Genomic DNA, 23,630 nt, shown 5'->3' on the forward strand with positions numbered 1-23,630 from the left:
TATTTGATGAATTTATAAATCAGGGAACAAAAAGATTTGAAACAACCAAACATAGCTCATGAGGTAGCGTGAGACAACCTACAAAACAACTATGTTGACATCTTTTCATAAATTAATAGAAGGATATGATTGAATATATCAATAAACAGTTCTTTTAAAACAGTCAATGTACAAAGAAAAAGATACCGTAGTGGACGTTTCGGTCTGTAATGGCGATGAGACCGTCAGACCATCTTCAGGACAAGAGGATGATGAAAATGCGTCCGAGAAATTCTCTTATTGAATTCCTTAAAGAAACTTGAGCCAACCGGATTGAATTGTTAATAGCGGGTCTCTTTGTATTGAAAGTCAATAGGCCTTGTTGTGGGGCATCAGTTTCCTGTAATGGCCTTGTTTCAGAGGTTGCTAAGCTTTGTAGTGGCCCAAAGGTAATTCTCCCAAGAAGGCTACTTCGTGGGAGTTGGGGCACTTTCAGCCCGATGCCCACATTTGGAAGAGAAGTCGCACAAGAAAGGTGGATGCCTACATCTTTGTTAAATACATTTCCGATATTACTGGTTAAATCACGTTGAAACTAGACTATCTAGTACAAAAATATTAAGTACATTAAGTTAAGGGAAGACTGAGTATTCTTTTTAATGTTGATATCTCTTGCTTCCTCTTGCTTAACAATGGGACCAATTTCAGGAGAGGGGCAACACTTTAGTGAAGACAATTACATACATGAACAAAACAAAGGTCTTGCAGGGCTCACAAAGTTTGCATGACACAAGTAGAGAGTAGAATTAATATTTCAGCATACTTTAACTCAAAGCTTTTACCTTGCTGGGTTTTAGCATTTTTCAGGGATACACTATGAGAACGCTCTTGCTCACAGCCCATCAGTGAGGTGAAAATAGGTGCAATCATTTATTGGTAGTGGGGCCCAAAGACTTAAAATAATAGATACACTATAAAGGTATATGTCTGAGACGCTCCCTCTAGAGCATGGGTACTCACAAACTTTCTGTCTGGGGCCAAATTTACAGTGTGCTTTGTGGCCGAGGGCCGCACTGTTAGGGGTGGGGTTAGTGGGGGCGGAATCAGTGGGGGGCGGAGCTAGAGTAAAAAAAAAACTGTTTTATCCTCACTTGCTCCGACATACTCATACTCACTTACTGACACTCAGTTTCATTAATTCTTGCTCACTAACTGTCACTAAGTCTCCCTCTCACACACACACACACACATGCATTAACACACGCATTCACACATACAGACACAACACATACTTTGAAGCTTTTTTTTTTAACTTATCCCTGAGGCCAGTAAATGTCCCATTCCAGCTCCTGGTTCCAATTTTGATTACACTATCAGTGAATAATAAGATATTATTCACTATTAGTGTGATAACAAATGGATCCTTATGCCCATAAAGGCTTACCACTGCTGTGTTCTTGGCACTGATTTGCCACTTGTGGGGTCAGGGATCTCTAAGGCAATGTTAGGAGTTGCAAGAGGATAGCCAGTGGCCACAGTTGCAGCCTCTGGTAGGCCCTAAATATCTTAGATTTGGTGTTATGGGCACTCTGGACTGGTGAAAGACTGATCTCCAGAAGAGATTTTTTTAACGTTTTTTTTCGTGGGCTGGTGCAGTCTGAGGTGCTTGGCAGCTGAAACCACGCTCCATTACAGGCAGTGTCGATGTCCCATGTATGTACACAGGGTGCATCACCTACTCACCATGTCACAGTCAAGCATAGAACTACACAATTCTCAAATGTACTTTAAAAAGAACAGCGCCATCTACTGTCGCATGCACATACATAAATATGCAAAACCTTGCAATAAACATGTATATAACATTTTAGCCCCCTCGAAGATCCCGAAGAATAACTTCACATTTATGTCAAACCCCGAAGGATATCTTTACATTTTGGATTATTAATTAGGTCTAAAAATAGAACCAAAAAAGCAGGTGACCAGCAATAACAGTGATGCCAATTGCATACACTTACTTGTTTCGGAGAGGCAGCATTTATTTCAACGGGGCACTGAGTCTCATCTTCTTCAGTTGGGCACACACTGCTTTCGTTGGCGCCGTGACGTTGGTGGGCGAGGACAAGGGCAGGTAAAGGGAGCAACTTGCAGTGCCTTCTTTTTAAACCCTCACCTGCCGCGACTCAATCCTATGACGTCACAGTGGCAGGTCCAGTTGCGGCCCCTTAAGATAAGAAGTAAGTGGCAAGTGCAGTATCTAATCTCCGGGCTCTTGTGTGCCTGAAATAGTGTCAGATATCCAGATAAAGCTCCTGCTGCATAATCGGGAGAAAATAAGAGCACAAGAGGCCCATGACACAGCAGCTGCTCCAACTCGCATAAGCATGGGCTGACAGGTAGCAATCTACTACCCAGTGAAAGTGACCGTTCATTAGCAAAACCCTCACTGATGCTGCCAATTTTTTTCTCTCGAGAGACCTCATTTGTTGAGAAGGAGCCTAAGAAAGATTGGGTTGCTGAGTGCAGTGTCCCTACTGCACAGTAAACACTCTAAAAAGGGGTCACTTCAATTAGTGGAAAACTCAAACTTGATGCAACAAGCGTGACAGCAGGTCAAAGCAAAGAAGGGAAGGCCCAGAGGTCCTGGATCTGGATATTAATTCCTACTGTAATAGAGAAACTGCGCTCAAGGCTCTGGACCTTTCCAGCCTCAAAATGTTAAGTGAAAGTGGGAGTATGAGCATGTGTTTCTCTTTCCCTCATAGTCAAGTACAATCAATAGGCTAATACCTATTTTGTGATACAAGAAAATGATCATCGACGATTTGAGTGTAGGAAAAAGTTTTTTATTGGCATCAGCCACTCTTTTTTATTTGTGCAAAAAAAAAATTAAAAAATGGAGAAATTGAAAAGCCGACCGGTTTTGCCCTTTGTGGCGATTTTAGCCAGGGCTTTCTCAAGGCTGTAAGAAAGAAATTTCACTAAGTTGCAGATGTAGCAGCACGGCGGAAAGACATAGTGATGTCACCAAAAGCGTGCTCTAAGTGAAAAAAGTTGATTAGTTAAAAAAAAATGTTTTAATAAATGTTGTTATTATTTAGAAAGGCTAAACGACTACAGTGATGCAACGGTGGTGATTGATAAACAGAATAGTCCAATCAACCTGAGAGGGTTCTGTAGGCAATACAGCGAGAAGTGAAATAAAGGCTGAAAAACCAAAGAAGACAGTAGGAAGACTAAGGGATGGCAAAGAAAGGGGAAGCAACAAGAGGCAGAAAGCAAAGTGGTGTGGTAATGACAACGGCTTATCTTAAATCAGGATTAATCTAGTGTACTACAAAATCATGCAAGCGACATAATTTTCAAGTCAGGCATGTTATAGGGTTTCAAAAAACTGATGCTGTTGGTCTCATAAGAGGATAGTTATATAAGGGCGTGATACACAATAAAATAGTAAAGTGAATACATGCAGCATAGTAGCTTAAAACATAAAACCAAGTGTTATCCTTAGGAATGGCAAAACGAAATACCTAATTATCGTATTCAGCAATCATGCGGTCAGAGGGTTCATATATGCTTTATCATCAATAGGTCTACAAGAAAAGAGTAAAGCGGATAGAAAAGAAGTCAAGAGAAGTATGGATTCAGCAGAAAGTACTAGTATAAATCAATACAAAGTCAGACTGTCGTGTAATTGCCTTGACACGAAATCATAGTATGTATAGATGAAGGATAAAGTAAATGATTACATATATATCGCATCAAAGCTAGCATAGTTTTGGAGTCATGCTGAGAATGGCAGGGGAAAAAAGGTTGTAGACCAATCTTAGGTGTATATTACATGAAATTCATGTCGGGCTATCCTATACATGGTATGACATGCTGTATGCAGATTTATGGAAATCCGACAACTGACATGGAGCCACGCCCGTATCTGTTTAAACAGCAACGTAGTTATTGGAGATTAAAAGGATGCAATAGAAACTGAGCGCAGACGATTTCAAAGCGCAATATATATTTTTTTGCAAAATTAAATAAGTGTCCAAATCTACACGAACGGGTGACTCGGGAGGAGCGTAAAGCTAGAAAACAGAGCAAAAGTGACTTACCTTTAAGTCCATATCCTATCTGTACAGGCAAAAAGCGTCCAGAGTTAATCCCGTGTAGTGGTGATCCAGTGATGTACCGACGTTGTTGTACATCGCCATCTTTAAATAGTACATTTGTGCTCAAAATGCGAAAAGGGAGGCTAATACGTAAAACAAGAAGAATGGAAAGTTAAAGAACATCTTTGTGGAGACACTTATTTTGTATGCGGTCTTCAAAAATAAAATACTATGCATGTCGGGCAGTACGAAATAAATGTGGTCGCTGGCGAGCAGCAGATAGACCTGTCCGGCACCTGGCCAGAACGTCCAATCAAAGAGTGTGACCTTGGACACAGGCGTCACTGTTGCTTATGTAGCTGGATGGCTATAATTTAGCCGCCATAATGAAATGTGTTTAATTAACACCAGAAAGAGGCATCGCAATTAAGTCTCGAACGAGACCTACGTTGTTTGTATAGCAACGGTGCTGCGTGGTAACGAAAGTGGCATATATACAGCCTAGTGGGTACCTGCCACTGGCTATGTAAATAATCACTATTCATTGCGCACAACAAAGAAAACAGATTATGCCATAAAAGGAACACGAGCGGTAGGCATATTACAGGAAGGGAATGAAAGAGTATCTCAGGGTGATATCAAAGGGTGACAGCAGGCCCTGGTTCATGGTCTATTCAAATATGCTGCAAAAATGATGCACTGCATCCCGCAGAGTGCGAGTAACTGTTTCCAAATGTTTGTGTACATTTAATACTTTGTCACTGGGAGCAGTGTTGCTGAGCTCTACCATCAGGGCCCTTATTACAGATCGAGCGCACTTTCCATGTTTGCGCCACTGCGCACCATAACTGCTTCTGTGCTGAGGACAGAACGGTTGCGTCCTCCGCACAGTGGGAGTGTGCTGAGGATAGAACTCTTCCGTTCTCGCACACATGACAGCTAACCCCTCTGGTGCAGGGACCAGACGGAATTTCCTTTGCTGAAATTAGCTTCTGGAGCTGAGTAAGAGCATGGCTCACTGCTGTAATTTCAATGAAAGTGAAATGAGGCCGATCGTCTCATTCCGCTTTCACTCTATCGGTGCTCACGGGCCTCTCTCAGCCGCCTGAGCACCAATGGAGAGGTATCATTGGAAAGGGGAGAACCTCCTTTTCGAATGGTAACTTTCCCTAGTAGATCCCTGCTTGGGTATTGCTGCAGGAGGGCGATCCCAAAGCAGAAATCCACCACTAGACACCAGGGATGACGAAGCAGCCCCTTGGGCATTGGGTTTGCTCCCCCAGGGGCAATTTTCCAAATTACTGTCTTTCTGCCCTCCTCGCACAATGTAGTGGTGGGGGTTGGCATACCTATTGTGGGCAATGTCCCCAACCCACAAAAACCAAATGTGCACAGTCTACCCCTCCCCAGGGAGCAGATGGGGCAACAGCCCCTTACCTGCCCTCTGCCTCCCCAAGGGGAAGAGGAGGGCAGAAAGCCCACTAGGCACCAGAGACCATCTTTTTCTTAGTGTAGGTGTTGGGCACTGCCCAGAAAGGGCATGCCAATGCCCTGACACCACACCTCCCCCCCCTTCAAAGTACACTGTTTGCTACTATATTTACTGCAGAGCTTTGTCTTGCAGCCAGCATAATATTCTTGTGGGTTACTATGACAGAATGCGACTTTGTATTGATACTCCCCAGTGTCTACTTTTCCAAAATTGTGTAATTAAAATTCTAGTTGTTGATTTGTTTTAGTTTTTGATTTGTTCATGATTGGGTATTTCCATGGAATGCCTTAAATTTATCCTTAAATGCATTGGGGTCACAGAAGAGGGTGTATATACTTAATTAACCACGAATATCTTTCATTGAAGAATCTTTCATATGCTTTATTATATAAAAAAATAAAACTACCTATTCATAATCGAAACTTTAGTCGAGATTTGATTAACCTTTCATCATAAAGGACACTGACAAATATCGCAATCATGTAGTGTTACTGAAAACTGTCAATTGGTTTGTGGGGTGTTTTTTTGGTTATTTCTTTTATAGCTGATACACGTTGAGCTATATTGTGCCTACTGTCTAGTATTCAGACTCCCACACAGTGTCATCCAATGAGATATGGTCAGTGCACTTGCTTCTAAAGTGCTGTCTTGATTGGCCATGATTGTGCCCTTGAATAAAAATGTATTTCTTTAATGTCTAGCTTAACATTGGGCAACTAGTCCTTTTATGACCTATTCAAAGTGAGTGGACAGTGTAGATTAGTAAAAATGGCTTCAGTCCACACGTGCTCTTAGATCTGCTAGTCTGGCTCTTATTAGGATCATAAAGACAAGATAGGCAAGATGGGGAAGCAGGGCGATATCACAATGTGCGGCAAAGCTTTGGAATAAAATGCCTCTTGTCATGAAACTTCAACCCAACTTGCCGCTTAGCAGGAAGGGTCTGAAAACATGGTTGTTTACTTCCGCATAGGTCCCCGGTTAACCCGTTAAGTGCTGCCGTCGGCCATTGAACGTTCGGAGCACTACCTGGCTGGTGCTGCGCACGTTCAACGGCCGACGCAGCCCCGCCCGTTCTTTGAAACGGCCACACTGCCGCGAAAAACCGACCGCGTTTAACAGGTTAACACAGTGCGTTGATCCTGTTCACTCACCAAGACTCCATGGCAATCGAGCTCTATATAAACATAAACCTCTGTTTGGTTGGTATGTGCCGTACATTCATAATGTCCAGGCTATTATTTGTGTACATGAAGCATCATTTCTCTTAGAAGTCCAGAAATGAAAAACCTGTTTTTAGTACTTCACTTCTCTACATTGCAAGTTGCATAACTAAGTATCCATCATTTAAAAAAAACTTTTATTCGAAAAGGCACAGGGAAAGAAGAGAAGGGCAGTGAAGCTGTGGTATATATGAATTGTGTATGACCCAAACAATGCCTATGAGATGATATTTATATAGTCGAATGAACACATAACATGAAATCTCTATGCAGATGACACATATCCACATTACTTAACAACAGTTGCATTTGTACACTTAGTCAACTACACTTCATCATCGCCAGCCCCGACTCAAGATTATCCAGAGCACGCTGTGCTAGATGTGACTGAAAAAGAGCCCAAATGTACCTAGGTCTAGATCTTGGTGGCATGCTAAGAACCCATCTTTTAATTGTGATGGTGCAAGCTTAATCTTTAGTCCTATTCTTTATCAGACTTGTTTTTTGTATAGTAAACCAAAAAAAATTCTGAAGTTGTGGCATTCAGTTATATTTCTGTTTTTCAGATCCCAATAGAAACTCAACTGAGAGTGCCGAAATGTTTCATGGAATACCAGCCACAACAGGAGTCACAGGTGAGTCAAATGCAGGTTCTTCTAATCAAGAGGTAGCTATTTGAAGGTGCTTTTTACTAATGGATCTAGATGTATACCAGTCTGATCTCGATCCATGAGACGCATAGCAGTGTTTTGTATCAGCACAGCCTGCATTTGGAGTAAACATACCAGATGTGAATGCAGGGCTTGCGTTGTTGGAGACATGCTTTCTCCAAATGCACGTAGGATGGAAACTTTATCAGGTGAAGTTTCAAGTCTGCTTTTTATTGCATTTGCTTACAAAAAAATTAGAATTTTAGAGAGGAAATAGAGAAAATAGCTTAGCGGTGGCGAAAGAAGCAGATTAAAACAGAAAACTTTGTAGGAAAGAAGTAAGAGTTCATATCCAGTAATTAAAAATAGTTAGTAATCCGCCTTATTCAGCATTCTCTACCCTGGGTCAACTTTCATGATAAGACATTCAAGTACTTTTATGTGTCACTGGCTTAAAATAAAGGACATTGAAGGTGGTGAGGTCTGCTGTGTAGATCACTCTTCCTTTTATGCCTTGGTCATCTTTTTCTTCCTCATGGATTTCTTTCTTTTGATTTCCAAATCAGTTTGTGCAAAACACATCTCTTCAAAAGTTGCTGCAGAGAGTGTGCAGAAATGGTAGCAACGAAGTAAAGTCCACATTTGTAAAGCGCACAATCACCCGTAAGGGTCTCTAGGCGCTGGGGGCCGTCTGGAAGATTAAGCGAGCTATTGCCCAGAGTCACATGGTGGTGGGCTAACCTGCCGCCGGAGCCGGGGATCGAACCGTGGTCCCCAGATTCCAGCGTCAGTCGAAGCAGTACTTGTCACACATAGTTCAGTTTAAAGATGAACTCCAGGGAAAATCGTAAGACTCCTAGACATAAGATCCTGACATTAAAGAGGCAGGTGGGACCCTAAGGGAATAAACACAAGGCTGTGGGAGTGCCTCCAGTTTCAGACGGCAACTCCAAAGATCAGACGTACAGCAGGGGTCTGCAGGTGTGATTGAAGGTGATGTGGATGCTGTGTCTAAGCCTCAAGCATTGGAAGAGCAATGTGTGATCGCTTCTTCCTCCCTGCTGTGAAACACTGAAAACAATGGAGCTGAAATACTAAAAGCCTGTGGAAGTTCTGGGGTTGCTTGGTATGTACAGAGGTTCCAAATCTGTACATTTCTAATGGAAACATTCTAGTTGATCCACAAGTATGCCAATCTCAAGAAGGATGCCTTAAAAAGACAAGGAGAAAGGAAATTTAATTTCCCTCACAAGATCACCCGCCAGACATGGAGGGGAGAAGACACCCGGAAGCATTCACCTTTCACACCTATTGAAGATTATACCTCTTTGGGCTCGGGATTGATGTACATGCTCCAAAGAGTAGATGGGAACACTTGTATGTTAAATACTAAGGTTGATAAGATACAGGAGACAGTGCCACCATTTGACCTTAGAGTTATACTGGTTGAGAAATCAACACGGTCTTAAGCTAAAGAAGCAGATTATAAACAAATTGATGTCAAGTGGGTCTGAGTCTTGTCAGTCTTAAAGTACCATAGTAATATGGATCGGAGGATAGAATTAATGGAGAATTCCTTCAGCGCTAAATATCAGAAGATCTTTGGAGTCTTCTAGGATGTAGAGGGAAACGATTTGAGAGGTTACCTAAGCATATGGCTGTTCAAGTTCCTAGGAATTCTTAAGGAGGTGTTTGAAGAGGTATTTTGTAGGTGCTGAGTTCAGTGAAGCTGAATAAATATATTGATATTAAGAGACGAAGACCTCAAGTACACAGTATTCTAGTTATCCTAACCTGTAAGAAACTTTCAGATGAGGGGACACCAGGATTTTTATTCCAGATGCCTTTAGAGCCACAGAGTTGAGAAGAAGGGAACTTAAGGCGAAGGGAGCATTGGCGTAGATGCTCTACTCAGTGACATTTTGTGTTTCAACCGAAGGTAAGAAAGATGTATTTTGGAGAAGATGCTTCTGGCTTACTCTCATCTATGACCGTGGGAATAACATCCCCTAGACAGAGGAGAAATTATGTCCTTTTAGGAGCCAAGCAAGGCAGTTTGTTAGACAACAAATGCTCTAGTTGACGCATGGAAAGGACTTAGCTGCATTTAGTAGGAATCAAAAGCAAGGAACTCCATATGATATTATGAACTTTAAGGCACCGGAAAGCAGTAGACATGTTAAGATAGTGCCTTTCTTAAGTTGATTACTCACACACAAAGTCCTGTCCACCCACTTACTGCAAACCTTATTATGATTTTGATCTTCTAGAGTTGGTACAGCTCAAGGTCTGGTGTATATATCATGCCTCCTTGTGGATGAGATGCGCGAAGGAGGAACAAGGGAATATATCACACCGCCAGCATCTACACTTGCAACTACCAGTGCAGACATGAGGTTGTTAGAGTAATGAAATGGATACATGGACAAACACACCTATTACATTTATTTAATTTTTACTGTGTCATGCAGTAGTGCTGCGGTTGAGTGCTCTGTATGCATGAAAGTGTCTTGGACGTATCTGACGCTTTCCCATCTCTGTTACTCTTTCAAATACAAGATTGTTATAGGACTGATCAGACCTGACCCTGACGTGACTATGCTGTGCAGTTCAAATTCTGCCACTGATCTGACATTTCAGTGACTCTGAACCTGCCCTCTAACTCTTTGAAGCACATCTGCCACATGGCTGACCATAACCCAGCGGATGGATTTTGCTCACTCTTTCACGCCTTCCATTGATAATGCTGGGCTGTGCTAAATCCTGCCAGACGAGGCAGTGCTGCCAATTCCCAGTGTCATTTATGACGCCTTCGACCAGTCCCAACTTGTAGCCAGTGTCACTCTGCCTCAGGGACATGAAACTTTGATTTTCCCTCCCCCCCAAATAAATGTGTGCATCATTGTTTCTGCATGTGAAGTTGTGTTTCCTCATCTCTCTTGGCATAGGAGTCTCTATGAATTCAAATAAATATTGATTATATATTAGCAACAGAAGTTGGATAGATAAATATTGCCTGAGTAAATGCACCTATTAATAAAAGTATATAAAAATGGCACATTGCTTTTGGTTGCCTAATCTTTGGAGGAACGTGATTAATTTTCACACATGAATATCCAGGCAGAGGAGGTCAGTTGGGTCACTGATGGCTAACCCAAAGTTTCCATAGCTCCTGAAGTTCGGCAAGAGCAAAGGAACACCATGGCTGGGAATTAAGTTACAAGGCGCTTGGGATGAGTCAAGAGGTCACACCAGGTTGACCTTGGCTTTCTATAAACCCTCTAGTCTAGACTTTCCTGTAGTGTGCTTTATGAAACAATGTTGCTGTTTATCCATTTATGCTTCAAGTGTCTTTTTTTTCTGGTCTGCTGTGGCTTCATAATATAGGATTTGTTGTCCATGAAACCAGACTGTCTTTGTGACACTCACTGTTCATCCATTGTGTTCTTCATTTTCAGCGCCTGCTAACAAACCTGAGCTGTATGAGGTGAGTGCATCCTTGGAACAATGAGGCTGTCCTACTCCATAAAGTGGGCTCATGCAATGTTTTATGTCAATGGTAGGCAACTAAATGCAGTCACTTATTGAGTGTTTTCAGCCAGGCCCAAACAGTTTTGTATCAGGAAAAGTGTCTTGTTTATGAGGGGTTGGTCCGCATTGGCATATGTCATTTGATTGTACAAATTGTGATCTGGATTTTAGCAAAACTGTTTGACCTTTTATGAACTTTAGAAAGTGGAGTTTTGTTCGTAGCTTGAGGTCTTTTTTATGTTCTGGGGTGAGCCCTGTCTTGCTGTGACCTTTAAGACCATGAAGTTTTCACGAGTGTCTGCGAATTGAAATTTGCTTTGGCATCTGAGAGGTGACGGGCGGTTGTGTCCTTGATGTTTTGTACTGAATGCCATAAGCAGTTCTGTGTGCAGTGCTGACAGTTGTTAATGTAATCCAGACATTGCCCAGTTGTCTCCCTATTGGACACAGCAGGTTGGAAGTCCTAATTAATGTACACGTCCAAGACACTTCCCCCACACACATTATGCTGTGCCCTCCCTTCATACTCGAAGACGTGACACAGACCTACTCACCCATATGAACTGCTCCCACCCACACTGCCAAGCGCATGTGGCTCCCAAGGGACCTTCTCTGCGACAAATAGTGCTTTACTCTTGAATCTGCGTGCTGCTTCTCCAAGTCCAACCCAGAGCTCTCTGCGATGACTGCCGGGGCATGACTCCTGAACTCCCTCTCACACCCAAGGTGAGGGCAATGATTGCACTGTCACACGAATATTAATTGCCTTTTTAGAGGTAATTTGCTAGGGAAGCTGATATCTAGTTGTTGAGGCCTGATGAATGAAACACTTAAAAACTTCAATCTCATCAATGCTGGGAAGGAGGAGAAGTTCTTTCTTATAGAAAGGTCTTTGTCTTTGCTAGAGAGTGTGTGGGGCCTTTTGATGCTTGCAAAAACCTGCTTGAGGTGAGCTGAGAAAAAGTCTGGATGCAGTGCAGGATTTTGGGGCCTTCCGTTTGATGCATTTGTGACTGAGGCACAGTATCCTGAAAGTGATGTAGGTCTTAAAGTAGAAATATGTTTTACTATCTCATCGTCCGAAACTGGAGAGCTGCAAATTCTTATGAGAAAGTTAAGAGCCTGTGCATCTGATGAAATTGGTTATGTAATCAGTGTGATGAATTAAATGAAACTTACTTCTTGAGCTGTGATGTTATAGTTCTTTAGGTCTTCCATCATACTTATAATGTTTCAAAGTCTAGACTTCTGAAGGGGTTGTCTTGCTCCCTGTCATCTCAGAGTGGTGAGTGACCATTTTAGCAGTTATCAAAAGGTTAGCACAAACATCTATTACTCTGAAAATCTGTTGCGGTCACCCATTTTCCCATCTTTCTAAGAACATTTTAGGGACCAAAGTGTGGCTTCAAGATATTTGTACCCCATGTCCTTTCGGCTTCTGCTCCGATCCTCTCTTTCAGCTGTTTGAGAATATTCATTGTACACTTCTTCAATGACACTAATGTATAGTGAGGCCCATCAGTGGGGTACCCGAGGTGGAACTTTACCAGCGATCTGGTCTTCTTTAAAACTGGTAGCAGTACATATAAGAATGATAATTTTGTAAACAATTAACTTCTTTCCCCACTTAATTTTCAGGAGGTGAAGCTGTACAAGAATGCCCGGGAACGAGAGAAGTAAGTCCATGCCGAAGCTTCTTTTCATTATCCTCCATGGGCATTTTATTTCTGAAATGGCAGTCGGTAATAGATTGTTGTTGTCTCAGTGTGAGTTAATGCAAGAGAACATTCTGCGAATGTAAAAATGGGTGCATTGTAGTTAGACCACTGCTCCTATGTAAAGTTATTGTACTGTTATTATGACTCCTAATGACTATTTGCTGTTAATTCTATCCCAGAGATCCCTTCATGAACTAGGCTGGCAGCCCTTAACCTGTGGTTTGAGGAACCTTGGAGGTCCACAATGCCTACTGTGGGTCCGCAGCAGTTTAGAAAATTGAATAATATTAGTAGATTAATAAAGTATATACATACATTTTTTTTAGTTTGAAACATTTTAAATGCTCTTTAAATGTTAAAGAATTTGAAATTGCAACCTTAAAATTAAGTTGGTAACTTTAGTTTGAGTCTTGGGAGCAGCACAAGTACAGCAAACTGTAGAATAGACATTTGGTGGCCTTAAGTGAAGCACTAGTATGAGACGACAAAAATGATGCATTAGGAGTGAAAAAGACAGTTATATGCTACAGCCCAGCAAATCACTTTAACTTCTAGAAATAAAAAGAACTTTGGAAAAGCGGGGGGCGTGGCTTTGCAGGCGAAGATGGCGGTCGCGGCTTAATCGCGCACTGACCAGCCTGATAACATCCTGATCATATATCCTGCCTCTGGACATTAGTTTTATTTAGCCTGCGCCGGGGTGCCCTAGAGTGTCTCGGCGGCTCTCCAACGAGTGCGGGGGAGCCAAAGGAGGCACGGAGGTGGTGACTGGGAGGCTGCGGGCGGCAGCGGCCTGGCGGAGTGACGATCCGGGTGGAGCTGGGGGCTCCCGTGATCAGCTCGCCCAGATACGGAGCCTGGAGGATGGCGCGGCAAGAGGGAGTGCAGTGGGCGTATCGGAGCCCAGATTCCGGCTTCGGTAATGGCCCCACCCACCCTGAGATCGACTCGCTGTGAGAAGCTGGGGAAGAGCGGGGCGGGGGAAGGTGGCGAGCGCCAGACCGTGGCTGTGGGGTCTCCAAGTGCAGGAAGTGAAGGAGTGACGGCGGCCATCTTGAGGAGCTCCGGGGTGGCCGCGGGCACCCTGGCGGACACCAGGGCTTTGGCGGTGGCACCGGGGCACCACCATAACTCTCCTCAAGGCATCTCTGCTTGCCCCTGTGGGCCTCCTGTGATCGGCGGCCGCGCCAGTGGTGGCGGGGGAGGGGCGGCGCCCGAGGCCCTTGTATGCTCAGACACCCGCTCTGGGACATCGGGAGTCCGGGGGCTGCCTGGTGACTGTTGTGTGTGCTGCCCCCGAGTGAGCTGCCCAGTGGAGCCGTTGAGGCAGTTGAGGACGACGCGACACGGCCCCGGGTAGGAGTATGCTCAGGCATAGCCTGGACAGTGGTTTTGCCCCCTTAACCCCCTCCTATCCCCCCCTCACCCCTCGGACCATTGCAGTGGTCAGGGGTAGCTGTCGGTGGTCGGATCGGGCCATAGCTGCGGGGCCCCCAGTGGTGCGGCGGGGGTGAACCGACGGCCATTGTGTAGGCCTCGTGGTAGTCACAACCTGCTGAGTGGCCTGGAGGAGGCGACGATTGTCTGGGGGCCACGATTCCTGGATATCTGGCTTGTCACACGATTTGCCCCCAGAGTGGCCACTCTTGATTGCGTAGGAGAAGCACCTGATCTGCCATCATGACCCGCGATAAGGACGGAGGGGGCCACACCAAGCAGGGCACTATTGATAAATTCACCGGGGCAGGAGCTGCGGCTGGGACTGCAGGGACTCAGGGCCAGGTACCAGACAATGCGGCACTCCTGGCGGCCATTACCCAGTCACGAGATATGCTTGATGCTAAGATCGGGGCTGTGGGCTCGGATGTCATGCTCCTGAGGCAGGACCTGCGGAACGCAGTGGAGCATATTACGGCGACCGAGACCCACATATCGGAGGTGGAAGATGACGTCACGATCTTGAAGAAAAAAGTGGCAGCCATGGAGAAGGTCCAGAAAGGTCTGGCGATGCGGGCTGAGGATGCTGAAGGGCGGGCCAGGCAAAACAACCTACGCTTCATGGGATTTCCAGAGGGCTGCGAGGGAGGTAGCGTGGAGCGTTTTCTGACACGGTGGCTGGAGGGCTGGCTCCCCCCTGATGGCCTCTCACGCTGCTTCGTGGTGGAGCGGGCTCATGGTGCCCTAATTCAGAAACCTCCGCAGGGGGCCCGCCCACGGACAATTATTGCCAAGTTCCTAAATTATATGGACCGTGACATTATCCTGAAGCAGGCCAGAGTTAAGGACTCCCTCACCTGTGACAACGCACGCATCCTCATATTCCCGGACTACACACGTGTGGTGCAGCAGCAGTGACAATCCTTCCTGGCGGCCAAAGCTCGCCTCCGGGACCTTAAGCTCCAGTACGCACTGCTGTTTCCGGCCCGCCTGAGAGTAATTTACCAATCCCGCACGCGTTTCTTTGACTCTCCGGAGGAAGTCTTTAAATGAACTGATGAGACTGTGCGGGTGCGAGTCCACATGCCACCGGGCAGGGAATCGGACTCATCGTCGAGCGAAGTGGCCTGGGGGGCCTTCGAGGTCAGCGTAGGGGTAATAGGAGAACGAGGTCCAAGCGTCATTCGTTGTCCAGCACCGCCCTCAGGCAGAAGGATTTGACACCTTAGAGACAAACCTCGGCGGATTGATCCGGGGATCTGGTGTGGGCTGAGACTCTGGAGACTGTGGTTGGATGTCCAGATAGGCACAAGGGTTTCGGCTGGGCACCTAGTCACGCAGTGGTGGGTGGGACGGAGTGAGGCCTGAGGGCTATGGGTGGCCAGTTGGGAATCCATTGGGAGGTATGGCTCATGTCCCCCGGTTGGGGACTTGGTTCCTATCCGACCGCGACAGATGGTTCCATGTTCGAGCGGTATGGGGTGGGGGATAGTTGGGGGGTGGGGGGGTTGTTTTACTTGTTTGATTGCGCGTCCAGGTTGGTAGCTTGCAGCTCATCGCACGCACCAGGGTACATTTACACAGGCCACGAGAGTATGAGTCTATTGGTATGCCTGGCACACAGAAGGGAAGGCAGATAGTCCCTGGCTCTCTGCATATAGTTAGCTGGAATGTTCGTGGGGCACTAGACAAGGTAAAGTGCGGGGCTGTTCTTCACTATGCCAAACGAGCTAGGGCCGACGTACTCCTGTTACAGGAAACATACCTGCTGGGAACTAAAGCCCTATGTCTCCAGCGGTACGGATATCACCATGTATTTCATTCAGGATTTCAACGGGGCTCACGGGGAGTGGCAATATTAATCCATCGCAGGGTCCCATATGCCCATGAGAGAATTTGGTCTGACACGCTGGGAAGGTATGTCTTCGTGCAGGGTAGGATTGGGGATGATACTTTGACACTGGGCAGCGTTTATGCTCCACCGCTACAGTGGTCCTTAGTGGAACGCCTTTTAACTCTGTGGGGGGATATACCAGATACACTTTCTGTTGTGGGGGGAGACTGGAATGATGTGATGGAGCTGGGTCAGAATAGATGGAGGAGTGGGAATGCCGCCGGGGTGGGGTGACCCCCCACTAAATTGCACTCCCTGGTGACGGGGCTAGATTGGGCAGATGCTTGGAGACATTTACATGGCCCTAGACAGGCCTACACATACTATTCTACGACCCATGATTCCTTCTCAAGGTTAGATTACATATTTGTTCCCAGGGGGCTTGTACACAGAGTATTGTCTGCTGATATTATGCCCAGAGGCCTGTCGGACCATTCACCCGTGGCCCCTACGTTCCGAATTGGGCCGGTGAGGCAGCCACTTCGATGGCGAATGTCGGGGTGGCAGCTACAGCAGGAGGACTATAGGGAACATTTGACCAAGGAGATAGATAATTATCTAGTGGCGAATTTGGGATCGGTCGAGTCGCCAGCGGTGCTCTGGGAGGCATTGAAACCCACGCTGCAGGGAGTAGATATCTCATGGTGTGGCGCGGCGGGAGCGACAGCGAGAACTTGTGCGTAGAGAGGCGGAAGTGGAGGCACTGGAACCTAGGGGTAGAGAGACAGACGGCGGCCCTGCCAGACGGCAACTAGTGTTGGCCCAGCAACAATATGCAGCCCTACTGATGGACGAGGCCCGTCAGGCTTGGCTGGCAACGTGTAGTAGGGTCGATCAATGGGGGGACAAATCAAGCAAGATGCTCCACCGCCTCTGTCAGGGCACCCTGCACGCCCAGCCCCTGCCGTGTGTCCTTGGTCCTATGGGTACACCGATTCTCGAGCCCCCAGCTATCGTAGAAAGCTTTGCAGCATATTATGAGGATCTATAGCTGTTGCTAGGTCTCATGTTGGCAAAGAGGGATATTGCCAGGGCTTGGAAGGCGCCCCGGGCCCCGTCACTCGCTGCCTGGAGAAATGGGATGGATTTTTGTATGGGGCTTGAGCAGCCGGTCTTCATTGCTAGGGGGTGCCCCCGCAAGCATTATAAAATTTGGAAAAGGTGGGCAGACTACCGGGGACTAGATTTGGGTCCGCTGGAGGGGGATATTTGCTTGTCAGCTTGATGGGTATGTGAGCTCCGGACTGTGTTGGGTGGATGATGGGCTTGTTGTTTTGCTCCTGAGGTATTGTAGTTTTCTCTGGAGATGTGAGCGCAATCGGGGGGAGGGGGGAATTTGTTCTATTATAGTTCATTCATTCTCAGAAATGTCAATGTCATTCTTTTTGCATAATTGATGTGTGCATTAGTCTCTGGAATACGGAGCTATGCAGTTTATGTGAACCATGACAAATAAAACCTGTTATTAAAAAAATAAAAATAAAAAAAAGAACTTTGGTAAAGCTCCAATTGCCCCATTAAAATTAACATTTTTTGTACATTTTTTGTTTGTCACTTAAAATATTTCATAATGTGTGTATTTGTTATATGTATAATTGTTTCTGTAGTTTTGTGTATTTTTATGAGGTTCAAATTGTAGAAATCGCATTGTCCATGGTCCCCTATTTCCAGCATTGATTCAGTGGGAATCCACAGAAATCAAAAGGGTAAACAACAGTGAGCTAGCTAAAGGTCAGGGAGCTCATTCCAAACTAGGAAAAGGTCACGACTTCATCCTGAATGAGGGGAATGTCAAATAAGTTCCCTTGAGTTAAGGAGAGCTCTAAGAGCACCTAGTGAATTAGATACATTTCAGGGAGCTCTTTCTGACCAGGCATAAAGTCTCTGCATGCCCTCCTGAACTAAAGAAAGGCCAGGCAGTTGCGGAAAAGGAGTAAAGATCATAGACCACCTCCTTAACTAGAAAAAGGTCAAAGTGTTTTCTGGACATGGAGAAAGGTTAGCATCTGCCTCCCAAATTTGGGCGAAATTCTGAGACTTCTCAGATTATGAACGAACAATCGGCATGCATCTCCTGAGGCATGGCCAGAAAGGACGTGGAGAATGGGCATGATGCAACAGGAGCTGCGTAAAGGTTAAAGAGCTCATACAGAGCTCCAGCATGGTCCTACTAAACGATGTATGGCGAGTGAGCTCCTTCCACACTTTCTGATGGTGTGAGAGGTGCCCAGTACTTGGAAACAGTGGAAGAGCTCCTCCTGGATGCGTTGATGGTGGCAATGTTAGAGTCCCTCCTAAACCTGGTTGACCCTTCTAGACACTGAGGTGGTGAGACAGCTGCACCTGGTATTGGTGAAAGAGAACCTTCTGTAGCTAGACGTGATTGGAAGACCTAGTGATGTTGGTGGAAGAGCTCCTCTTGTATGTGGAGTTGGTGGGAGCGTTGCGTCTAAAAATGGAGGAAGCTGGAGTTCTTCTGCACCTGATGGAGGTGGGGGAGATCTCCTCTTGTACGTAAGGTCGTGTGAGAACACCCCCTTGAACAGTTGGTGTTGAATAGTCCCACAATATAATTGGTGGTGTAGAGGCGTTGTTGGAGGTAGTTTTGAAAAAGAGGATGATGGTTGTGTTGTATGTAAGTGTTTTTTGTATAGTGTGATCGTAGCCAAAAGGCAGCGGAGTTCTGGTCAAAGATGAGCATAAAGTCGATGAGTGATCGGAGAGGTAGCTGCTTTGTGGACAGCTAATACATGGTGATGTAGTGTTTTTAAAGAAGTACGTCTTCAACTCTTTCCTAAAATGGATGAGTGTTTTGGAGGTCCTGATGCATATGTGGATGTTGTTCCAGATCCTGGGTGCATAGGTGGAAAAGGCCTGATACATTGTGGTGGTGGTGGTGCTGCTGGTGGGAGAACTTCTAGACCTGTTGGTGGTAGCTGTGGAATACAGTAAAGAAAATAGCTGCTCAAGGCCTTTAAACAAGGACTCAAAGAATCAGTACTTACATATAAAAAAATATTCATTTATTTTGACAAATGATGTTGGCAAATGCTAAGAGTGGTTCTGCACATACGATTGGTTGACCTGTCGCTGTATAGCACGGCTCTAATGACTTATGTTTTGTGACCTAACTAGTATGTTATCTCCTTTAGATACGATAACATGGCTGAGCTGTTTGCTGTGGTGAAGACACTGCAGGCACTGGAGAAGGCTTACATCAAGGACTGTGTGTCTCCTAGCGAGTAAGTCCATAAATAGTTTCATAGCAGGTCGCTAGTATTGATCTGTCCTGTAAAAAAAGCCACCTCACCCATACTAATCCTAAGGCTAAATCGTAATCTTTGTCTATCTGTACTCTGACTGCTAATCTCATTGCTTATTGTTTTTAACACCAGCCCCATAGAAAATTGAAGTGATGCCACGGTTGCACCCTGATTCTTACACATGTTCTTCTATCCTTACCCCAGGTACACCGCTGCATGTTCCAGGTTGCTGGTCCAGTACAAAGCTGCGTTTAAACAGGTGCAGGGTGCCGAGGTGGGATCCATAGATGAATTCTGCAGGAAGTACCGGGTGAGCAGGGCTGTGTGCATCTTAGTCCAGTTATTAAACTGTGAAATAAAATTGATAGATGATTGTGCTTTCCTCCTAACTATTGCAGGGTTTATTCTGATCTTCTCGCTGACTGGCCTATTTCGTACTCCGCTTGGTTTGTCTGTTTTAGCTCTTTTTAGTCACTTGTCAGCACTCCATATGTTTATTTGAACCAGTTCATTCGGGTTAGGATGTTGGATTCGGACTATCATTTAGGCGCCTTGACGCCCATTGGGCTAAGTTTGCGCACGATAAGATTCCTTTATTATTATTATTATTCAAACAATGAAATATCCTTTAAAATGAATGTGCCATTGTTTTTTGGCTGTGCTTCACTGGGATGCTGTTCAAGTAGATAAGAAGGTGTTTGTTTTTAAGGAATAGGATTTTAATAATCTTTTATTGCAAACATTACACTGTATGTGTAGACAACTGTCACAATTTAGTATGATAAGATGTCTTATCATAAGATCTCTGACACATCACATTCATTTTGCAACTTTAACTGCTGCACTCCATGTTTAGATTGTAGTTCGACAGTGCATACGTTAAATGTACTATTTGTTCTCTGCAGCTGGACTGTCCTCTTGCTATGGAGAGAATAAAAGAGGATCGTCCTATCACCATTAAAGATGATAAGGGTAACCTGAACCGGTGCATCGCTGATATTGTTTCTGTAAGTACAATTGACAGACTCCTGCGTATTCTTCATCACAGCCTGATTAAAGTCACTAGATCCTTTCACTTTTAATATATCAATCCCTCTCTCTTTAGTTTTCTCCCCTGCTAGGATTTTATATGTCCCCCCCCCCCCCCTCGCACCCTCAAGAGTTCAACTCTAGTTGATCTGTTTATGGTCTAATTCATCCTTCACTTTCTTCCCTGGCTACCTTGTTTCATTTATTGTTATCCACTTCTTTATTTTTCTCCCGACTCCTGTGATTAAGATCTCATTCTGCCTTCCTCATTTTCCTAACTTGGTTTTTATGTTTGATATCTAATTCCTCACGTTCCTCCCAAGGTTGTTGTATTTTCTGTCTGGCTTTCCTCGGTCTTCCTCTATTGTTGATGTGTGTCATACTTACATCCCCATCATTGCTGTGTTCACTATTTGATATCTCCTTTCTTCTCCTGTACTGGTTCCTGTATTTGACATTGCGTTCTCTCTTTCATGAGGTTCATCCCATGATTGCTTTGTTTGCTATCTCATTCGCTCTTCTCCGTTCCCTCTGCTGGTTTCAGTGTTTGCTATCTCAGTCTCCTTCCATGGTTGATGTGTGTCGTACTCTCCTTAGTTTCCTCACGTTATTGCTTTGTTCAGTATTTAATAGCGCATTCCTTCTTTGCTCATTTTCTTTCCTGGGTAGCTATGTTAGTGCCTCTTTCCTCATCCCTTTCTTCCCAGTCCAGGTGCTGTGTTTGTTATCCCTCGCTTTCTTCATTTCCCTCTCCTGATGTGTATGATAGCAGATCCTCTCTTTTCTCCTGTAATTTATGTTAGCTGTTAGATATCCTATTCCCTTATTCATCCACTATTTGCTGTGTCACACGTTACTCACACTTTTCTCTGTTTCCGTGCTTGTAGTATCCAACCACCCCTTAACTTATGTCTATGTGTAATATCATGTTCCCTCACTCATCACCTGATTGCTGCATGACATCTCATTCCCATGCCCTCCTCTAGTTTCTGTGTTTAATATCCTATTCCTTCTCCCCCTCCACCCCCAGTTCCTGTGTTTTGTCTCTCATTCCCTCTTTCTTTGGCCTCCTCCAGTCTCTGTGTTTGTTCTCATTCTCCTTTTTCTCAGTCCTATCCACCATGTGTATCTTTCAGTGTTCGTATTCCCTCTTTCCTCCTGATTTCTGTATTTTATATCTTGTTTCCTATTCTCCTCTGTTTGCTCATGTTTGCTGTGTTCTCTATTTGATAGCTGATTCCCTCTTCTCTCAATTTATTTCCTTTGTTCTTTTCTCAGCTCGTTTCTTTGATCCCTTGTTGCATTTAAATTCTCTCTCCCTCGTTCTACTGTGTCTTCCCCAGTGTTCTTTGCCAGCTTTATCATTCCGGATTTCCTCATTTTCCATCCTTTGTTACTATGTTATGTGATTGGCATCTTATTCCATCTTCCCTACCTGGTTGCAATACTTTATTTTTTATATATTTTTCTCTTCCCTTTGTTCATATTTATTTGGTATTTGCAAAGTGCATAAACACCCATAAGTTAGTGGCGCCATAGGGAAATCGTAAGATTTTGCTCTTCGAGCCATTGTAAGAATGCAATCTGCAAGCAGCATGGTTTTATTACTTTCCTCATTGTTATATTGTCTAAGAAACATCCAGTAGGAAGCATTCCACTAGATAGGGGTCAGCATTGAGCATGCTCTGCCTACCATGCACTGATTTATGACCTGGGAACAGTCAAACAAAGACATTTACTGGTGCAGTGTGCCAGGATGATAAATATGGTACCACCCGTGTTGGACACCACATTTCCTGTGTGTTCCCCTTCTCTGCTCTTCTTCTGTTTTACTTGTACCCTTCCCTTGTCCTCATTACTCTCCCCCTCTGCTCACCTTGCTTGTGATGAATCTCATCTGGTCTGTATTATTTTCCAGCTCTTCATCACAGTCATGGATAAGCTGCGCCTGGAAATCAGAGCCATGGATGAGGTAAGAGAAGATCCTCAAATGGTCTGAGAATAGCTCCGCCTCCCTCTCTCTCATGGTTTGAACCAAGATCTGTTTACCAAGCTTCACCCCAGAAACGGCAACCCTGTGGCCCCAGGAATATGTTTGTTGCAGGAGACTCTTTCAAAGTCTCCATTTTCCCTTTCATTTTTATTGTTTTCAGATGGATTATATTTTTATGGACTAACGTATAAATTCTATGAATTCTCTCGTGTATTTATTTTCAATTTCTCAATAGTGTATGCTGAAGTTGTGTGTCAAATAACCTTCCAGTACTATGCTGCCTCTGCTTATAAAGGAGCTCCCACTAGAAGTGAGAACTTGCAGGGAGTCTGGGTGTTCAGACTTGTGTTCTTCTTTTAGTAACCATTGTGTGTGGGACGAAAGTTGTATTTTCATATCTAGCAAAAGTAGAGCCTTTTAAGACAGGTGCTTAAACCATATTCCTAGGGCCTAGTTTCAGTATGGTTAGGAGAAGCTTGCTTACCCGTAAGGCATTCTGTCAGCATGGGCAAAAACAACAAGGTTATAGATGGAATGCTTGAATTAATCTCATAACTGGCAATCACTCCGGCCCACATCCCACTCCACAGTTTTTTTGCTCACCATGCTACCCCAGTTTGGACCCAGCCATATGCAAATAAGTCTTGATATTGCTCCCCATGGGAATAGTCCAGCCCGAACTGCCAGGCCAGGTCCTCCCCGGATCAAAAACAAGCATCCTGAGGCCGGTTTCGGGGTTCACCCCTCAACAGCCAGGCTAGCTTGAATCCAGTGGCACAGCGAGCAAGGGACCCTCGTATGGGCATAGCCGGCGATCTTGTAGCGGCAGATGTAAAAATAACGAAGTGATGGATGGAATGCTTGAAGATGGAATTCTGTCAGCACGAGTCCACAGTTAAGTGTTGTTCATTAGTTAATCCAGCCATTTTATTCTCATCCACTCACTTAGCGGTGATGTTCCCTTATTAACTGGCTGCAGCAGTAATATATTTTCTATACAATTGGGTCATGGTGAGTGTTTGATTTATGTGCCTTATATCATATGAATATCCTTTCAGGCTTTCTGCATGGAGGCGGCACTCTCTGTGCTCAAAATGTCTGCCCACCTGCACACTGCTCTACATAAGGGGTGTAAACAGTTTTTATAATGCAAGTTTTGTGTGGTTCCTGATTATTGGCCTTCATGTATTTTCCAGAGTCTTCCTTCTGCTAATGGTAAAACGTTGTTTTTGTTGCTGAAACCAGTCGACTGCTAACATTTTGTATACAAGAGCGTACCTAGTGCTGTGTTTCTTTGCAAGTGATTTCTTACTCA

The 23,630-nt window shown here is 44.7% G+C and overlaps 1 protein-coding gene across 1 annotated transcript in view; it reads left to right on the forward strand.

Annotated features, from left to right (window-relative positions):
* Positions 1 to 23,630, forward strand: part of VPS28 (VPS28 subunit of ESCRT-I) — a 50,195-nt gene that overhangs the window by 20,297 nt on the left and 6,268 nt on the right. Inside the window, exons 2-8 of the mRNA XM_078686615.1 lie at positions 7,367 to 7,435; positions 10,909 to 10,937; positions 12,620 to 12,657; positions 19,183 to 19,272; positions 19,498 to 19,603; positions 20,199 to 20,300; positions 22,241 to 22,294. Coding sequence (XP_078542741.1) covers positions 7,399 to 7,435; positions 10,909 to 10,937; positions 12,620 to 12,657; positions 19,183 to 19,272; positions 19,498 to 19,603; positions 20,199 to 20,300; positions 22,241 to 22,294 — 456 coding nt within the window. The 5' untranslated portion in view covers positions 7,367 to 7,398. The remainder of the gene's footprint in view (positions 1 to 7,366; positions 7,436 to 10,908; positions 10,938 to 12,619; positions 12,658 to 19,182; positions 19,273 to 19,497; positions 19,604 to 20,198; positions 20,301 to 22,240; positions 22,295 to 23,630) is intronic.

The sequence above is a fragment of the Lissotriton helveticus genome, chromosome 4_1 (assembly GCF_964261635.1).
Source record: "Lissotriton helveticus chromosome 4_1, aLisHel1.1, whole genome shotgun sequence".
Classification (NCBI taxonomy): domain Eukaryota; kingdom Metazoa; phylum Chordata; class Amphibia; order Caudata; family Salamandridae; genus Lissotriton; species Lissotriton helveticus.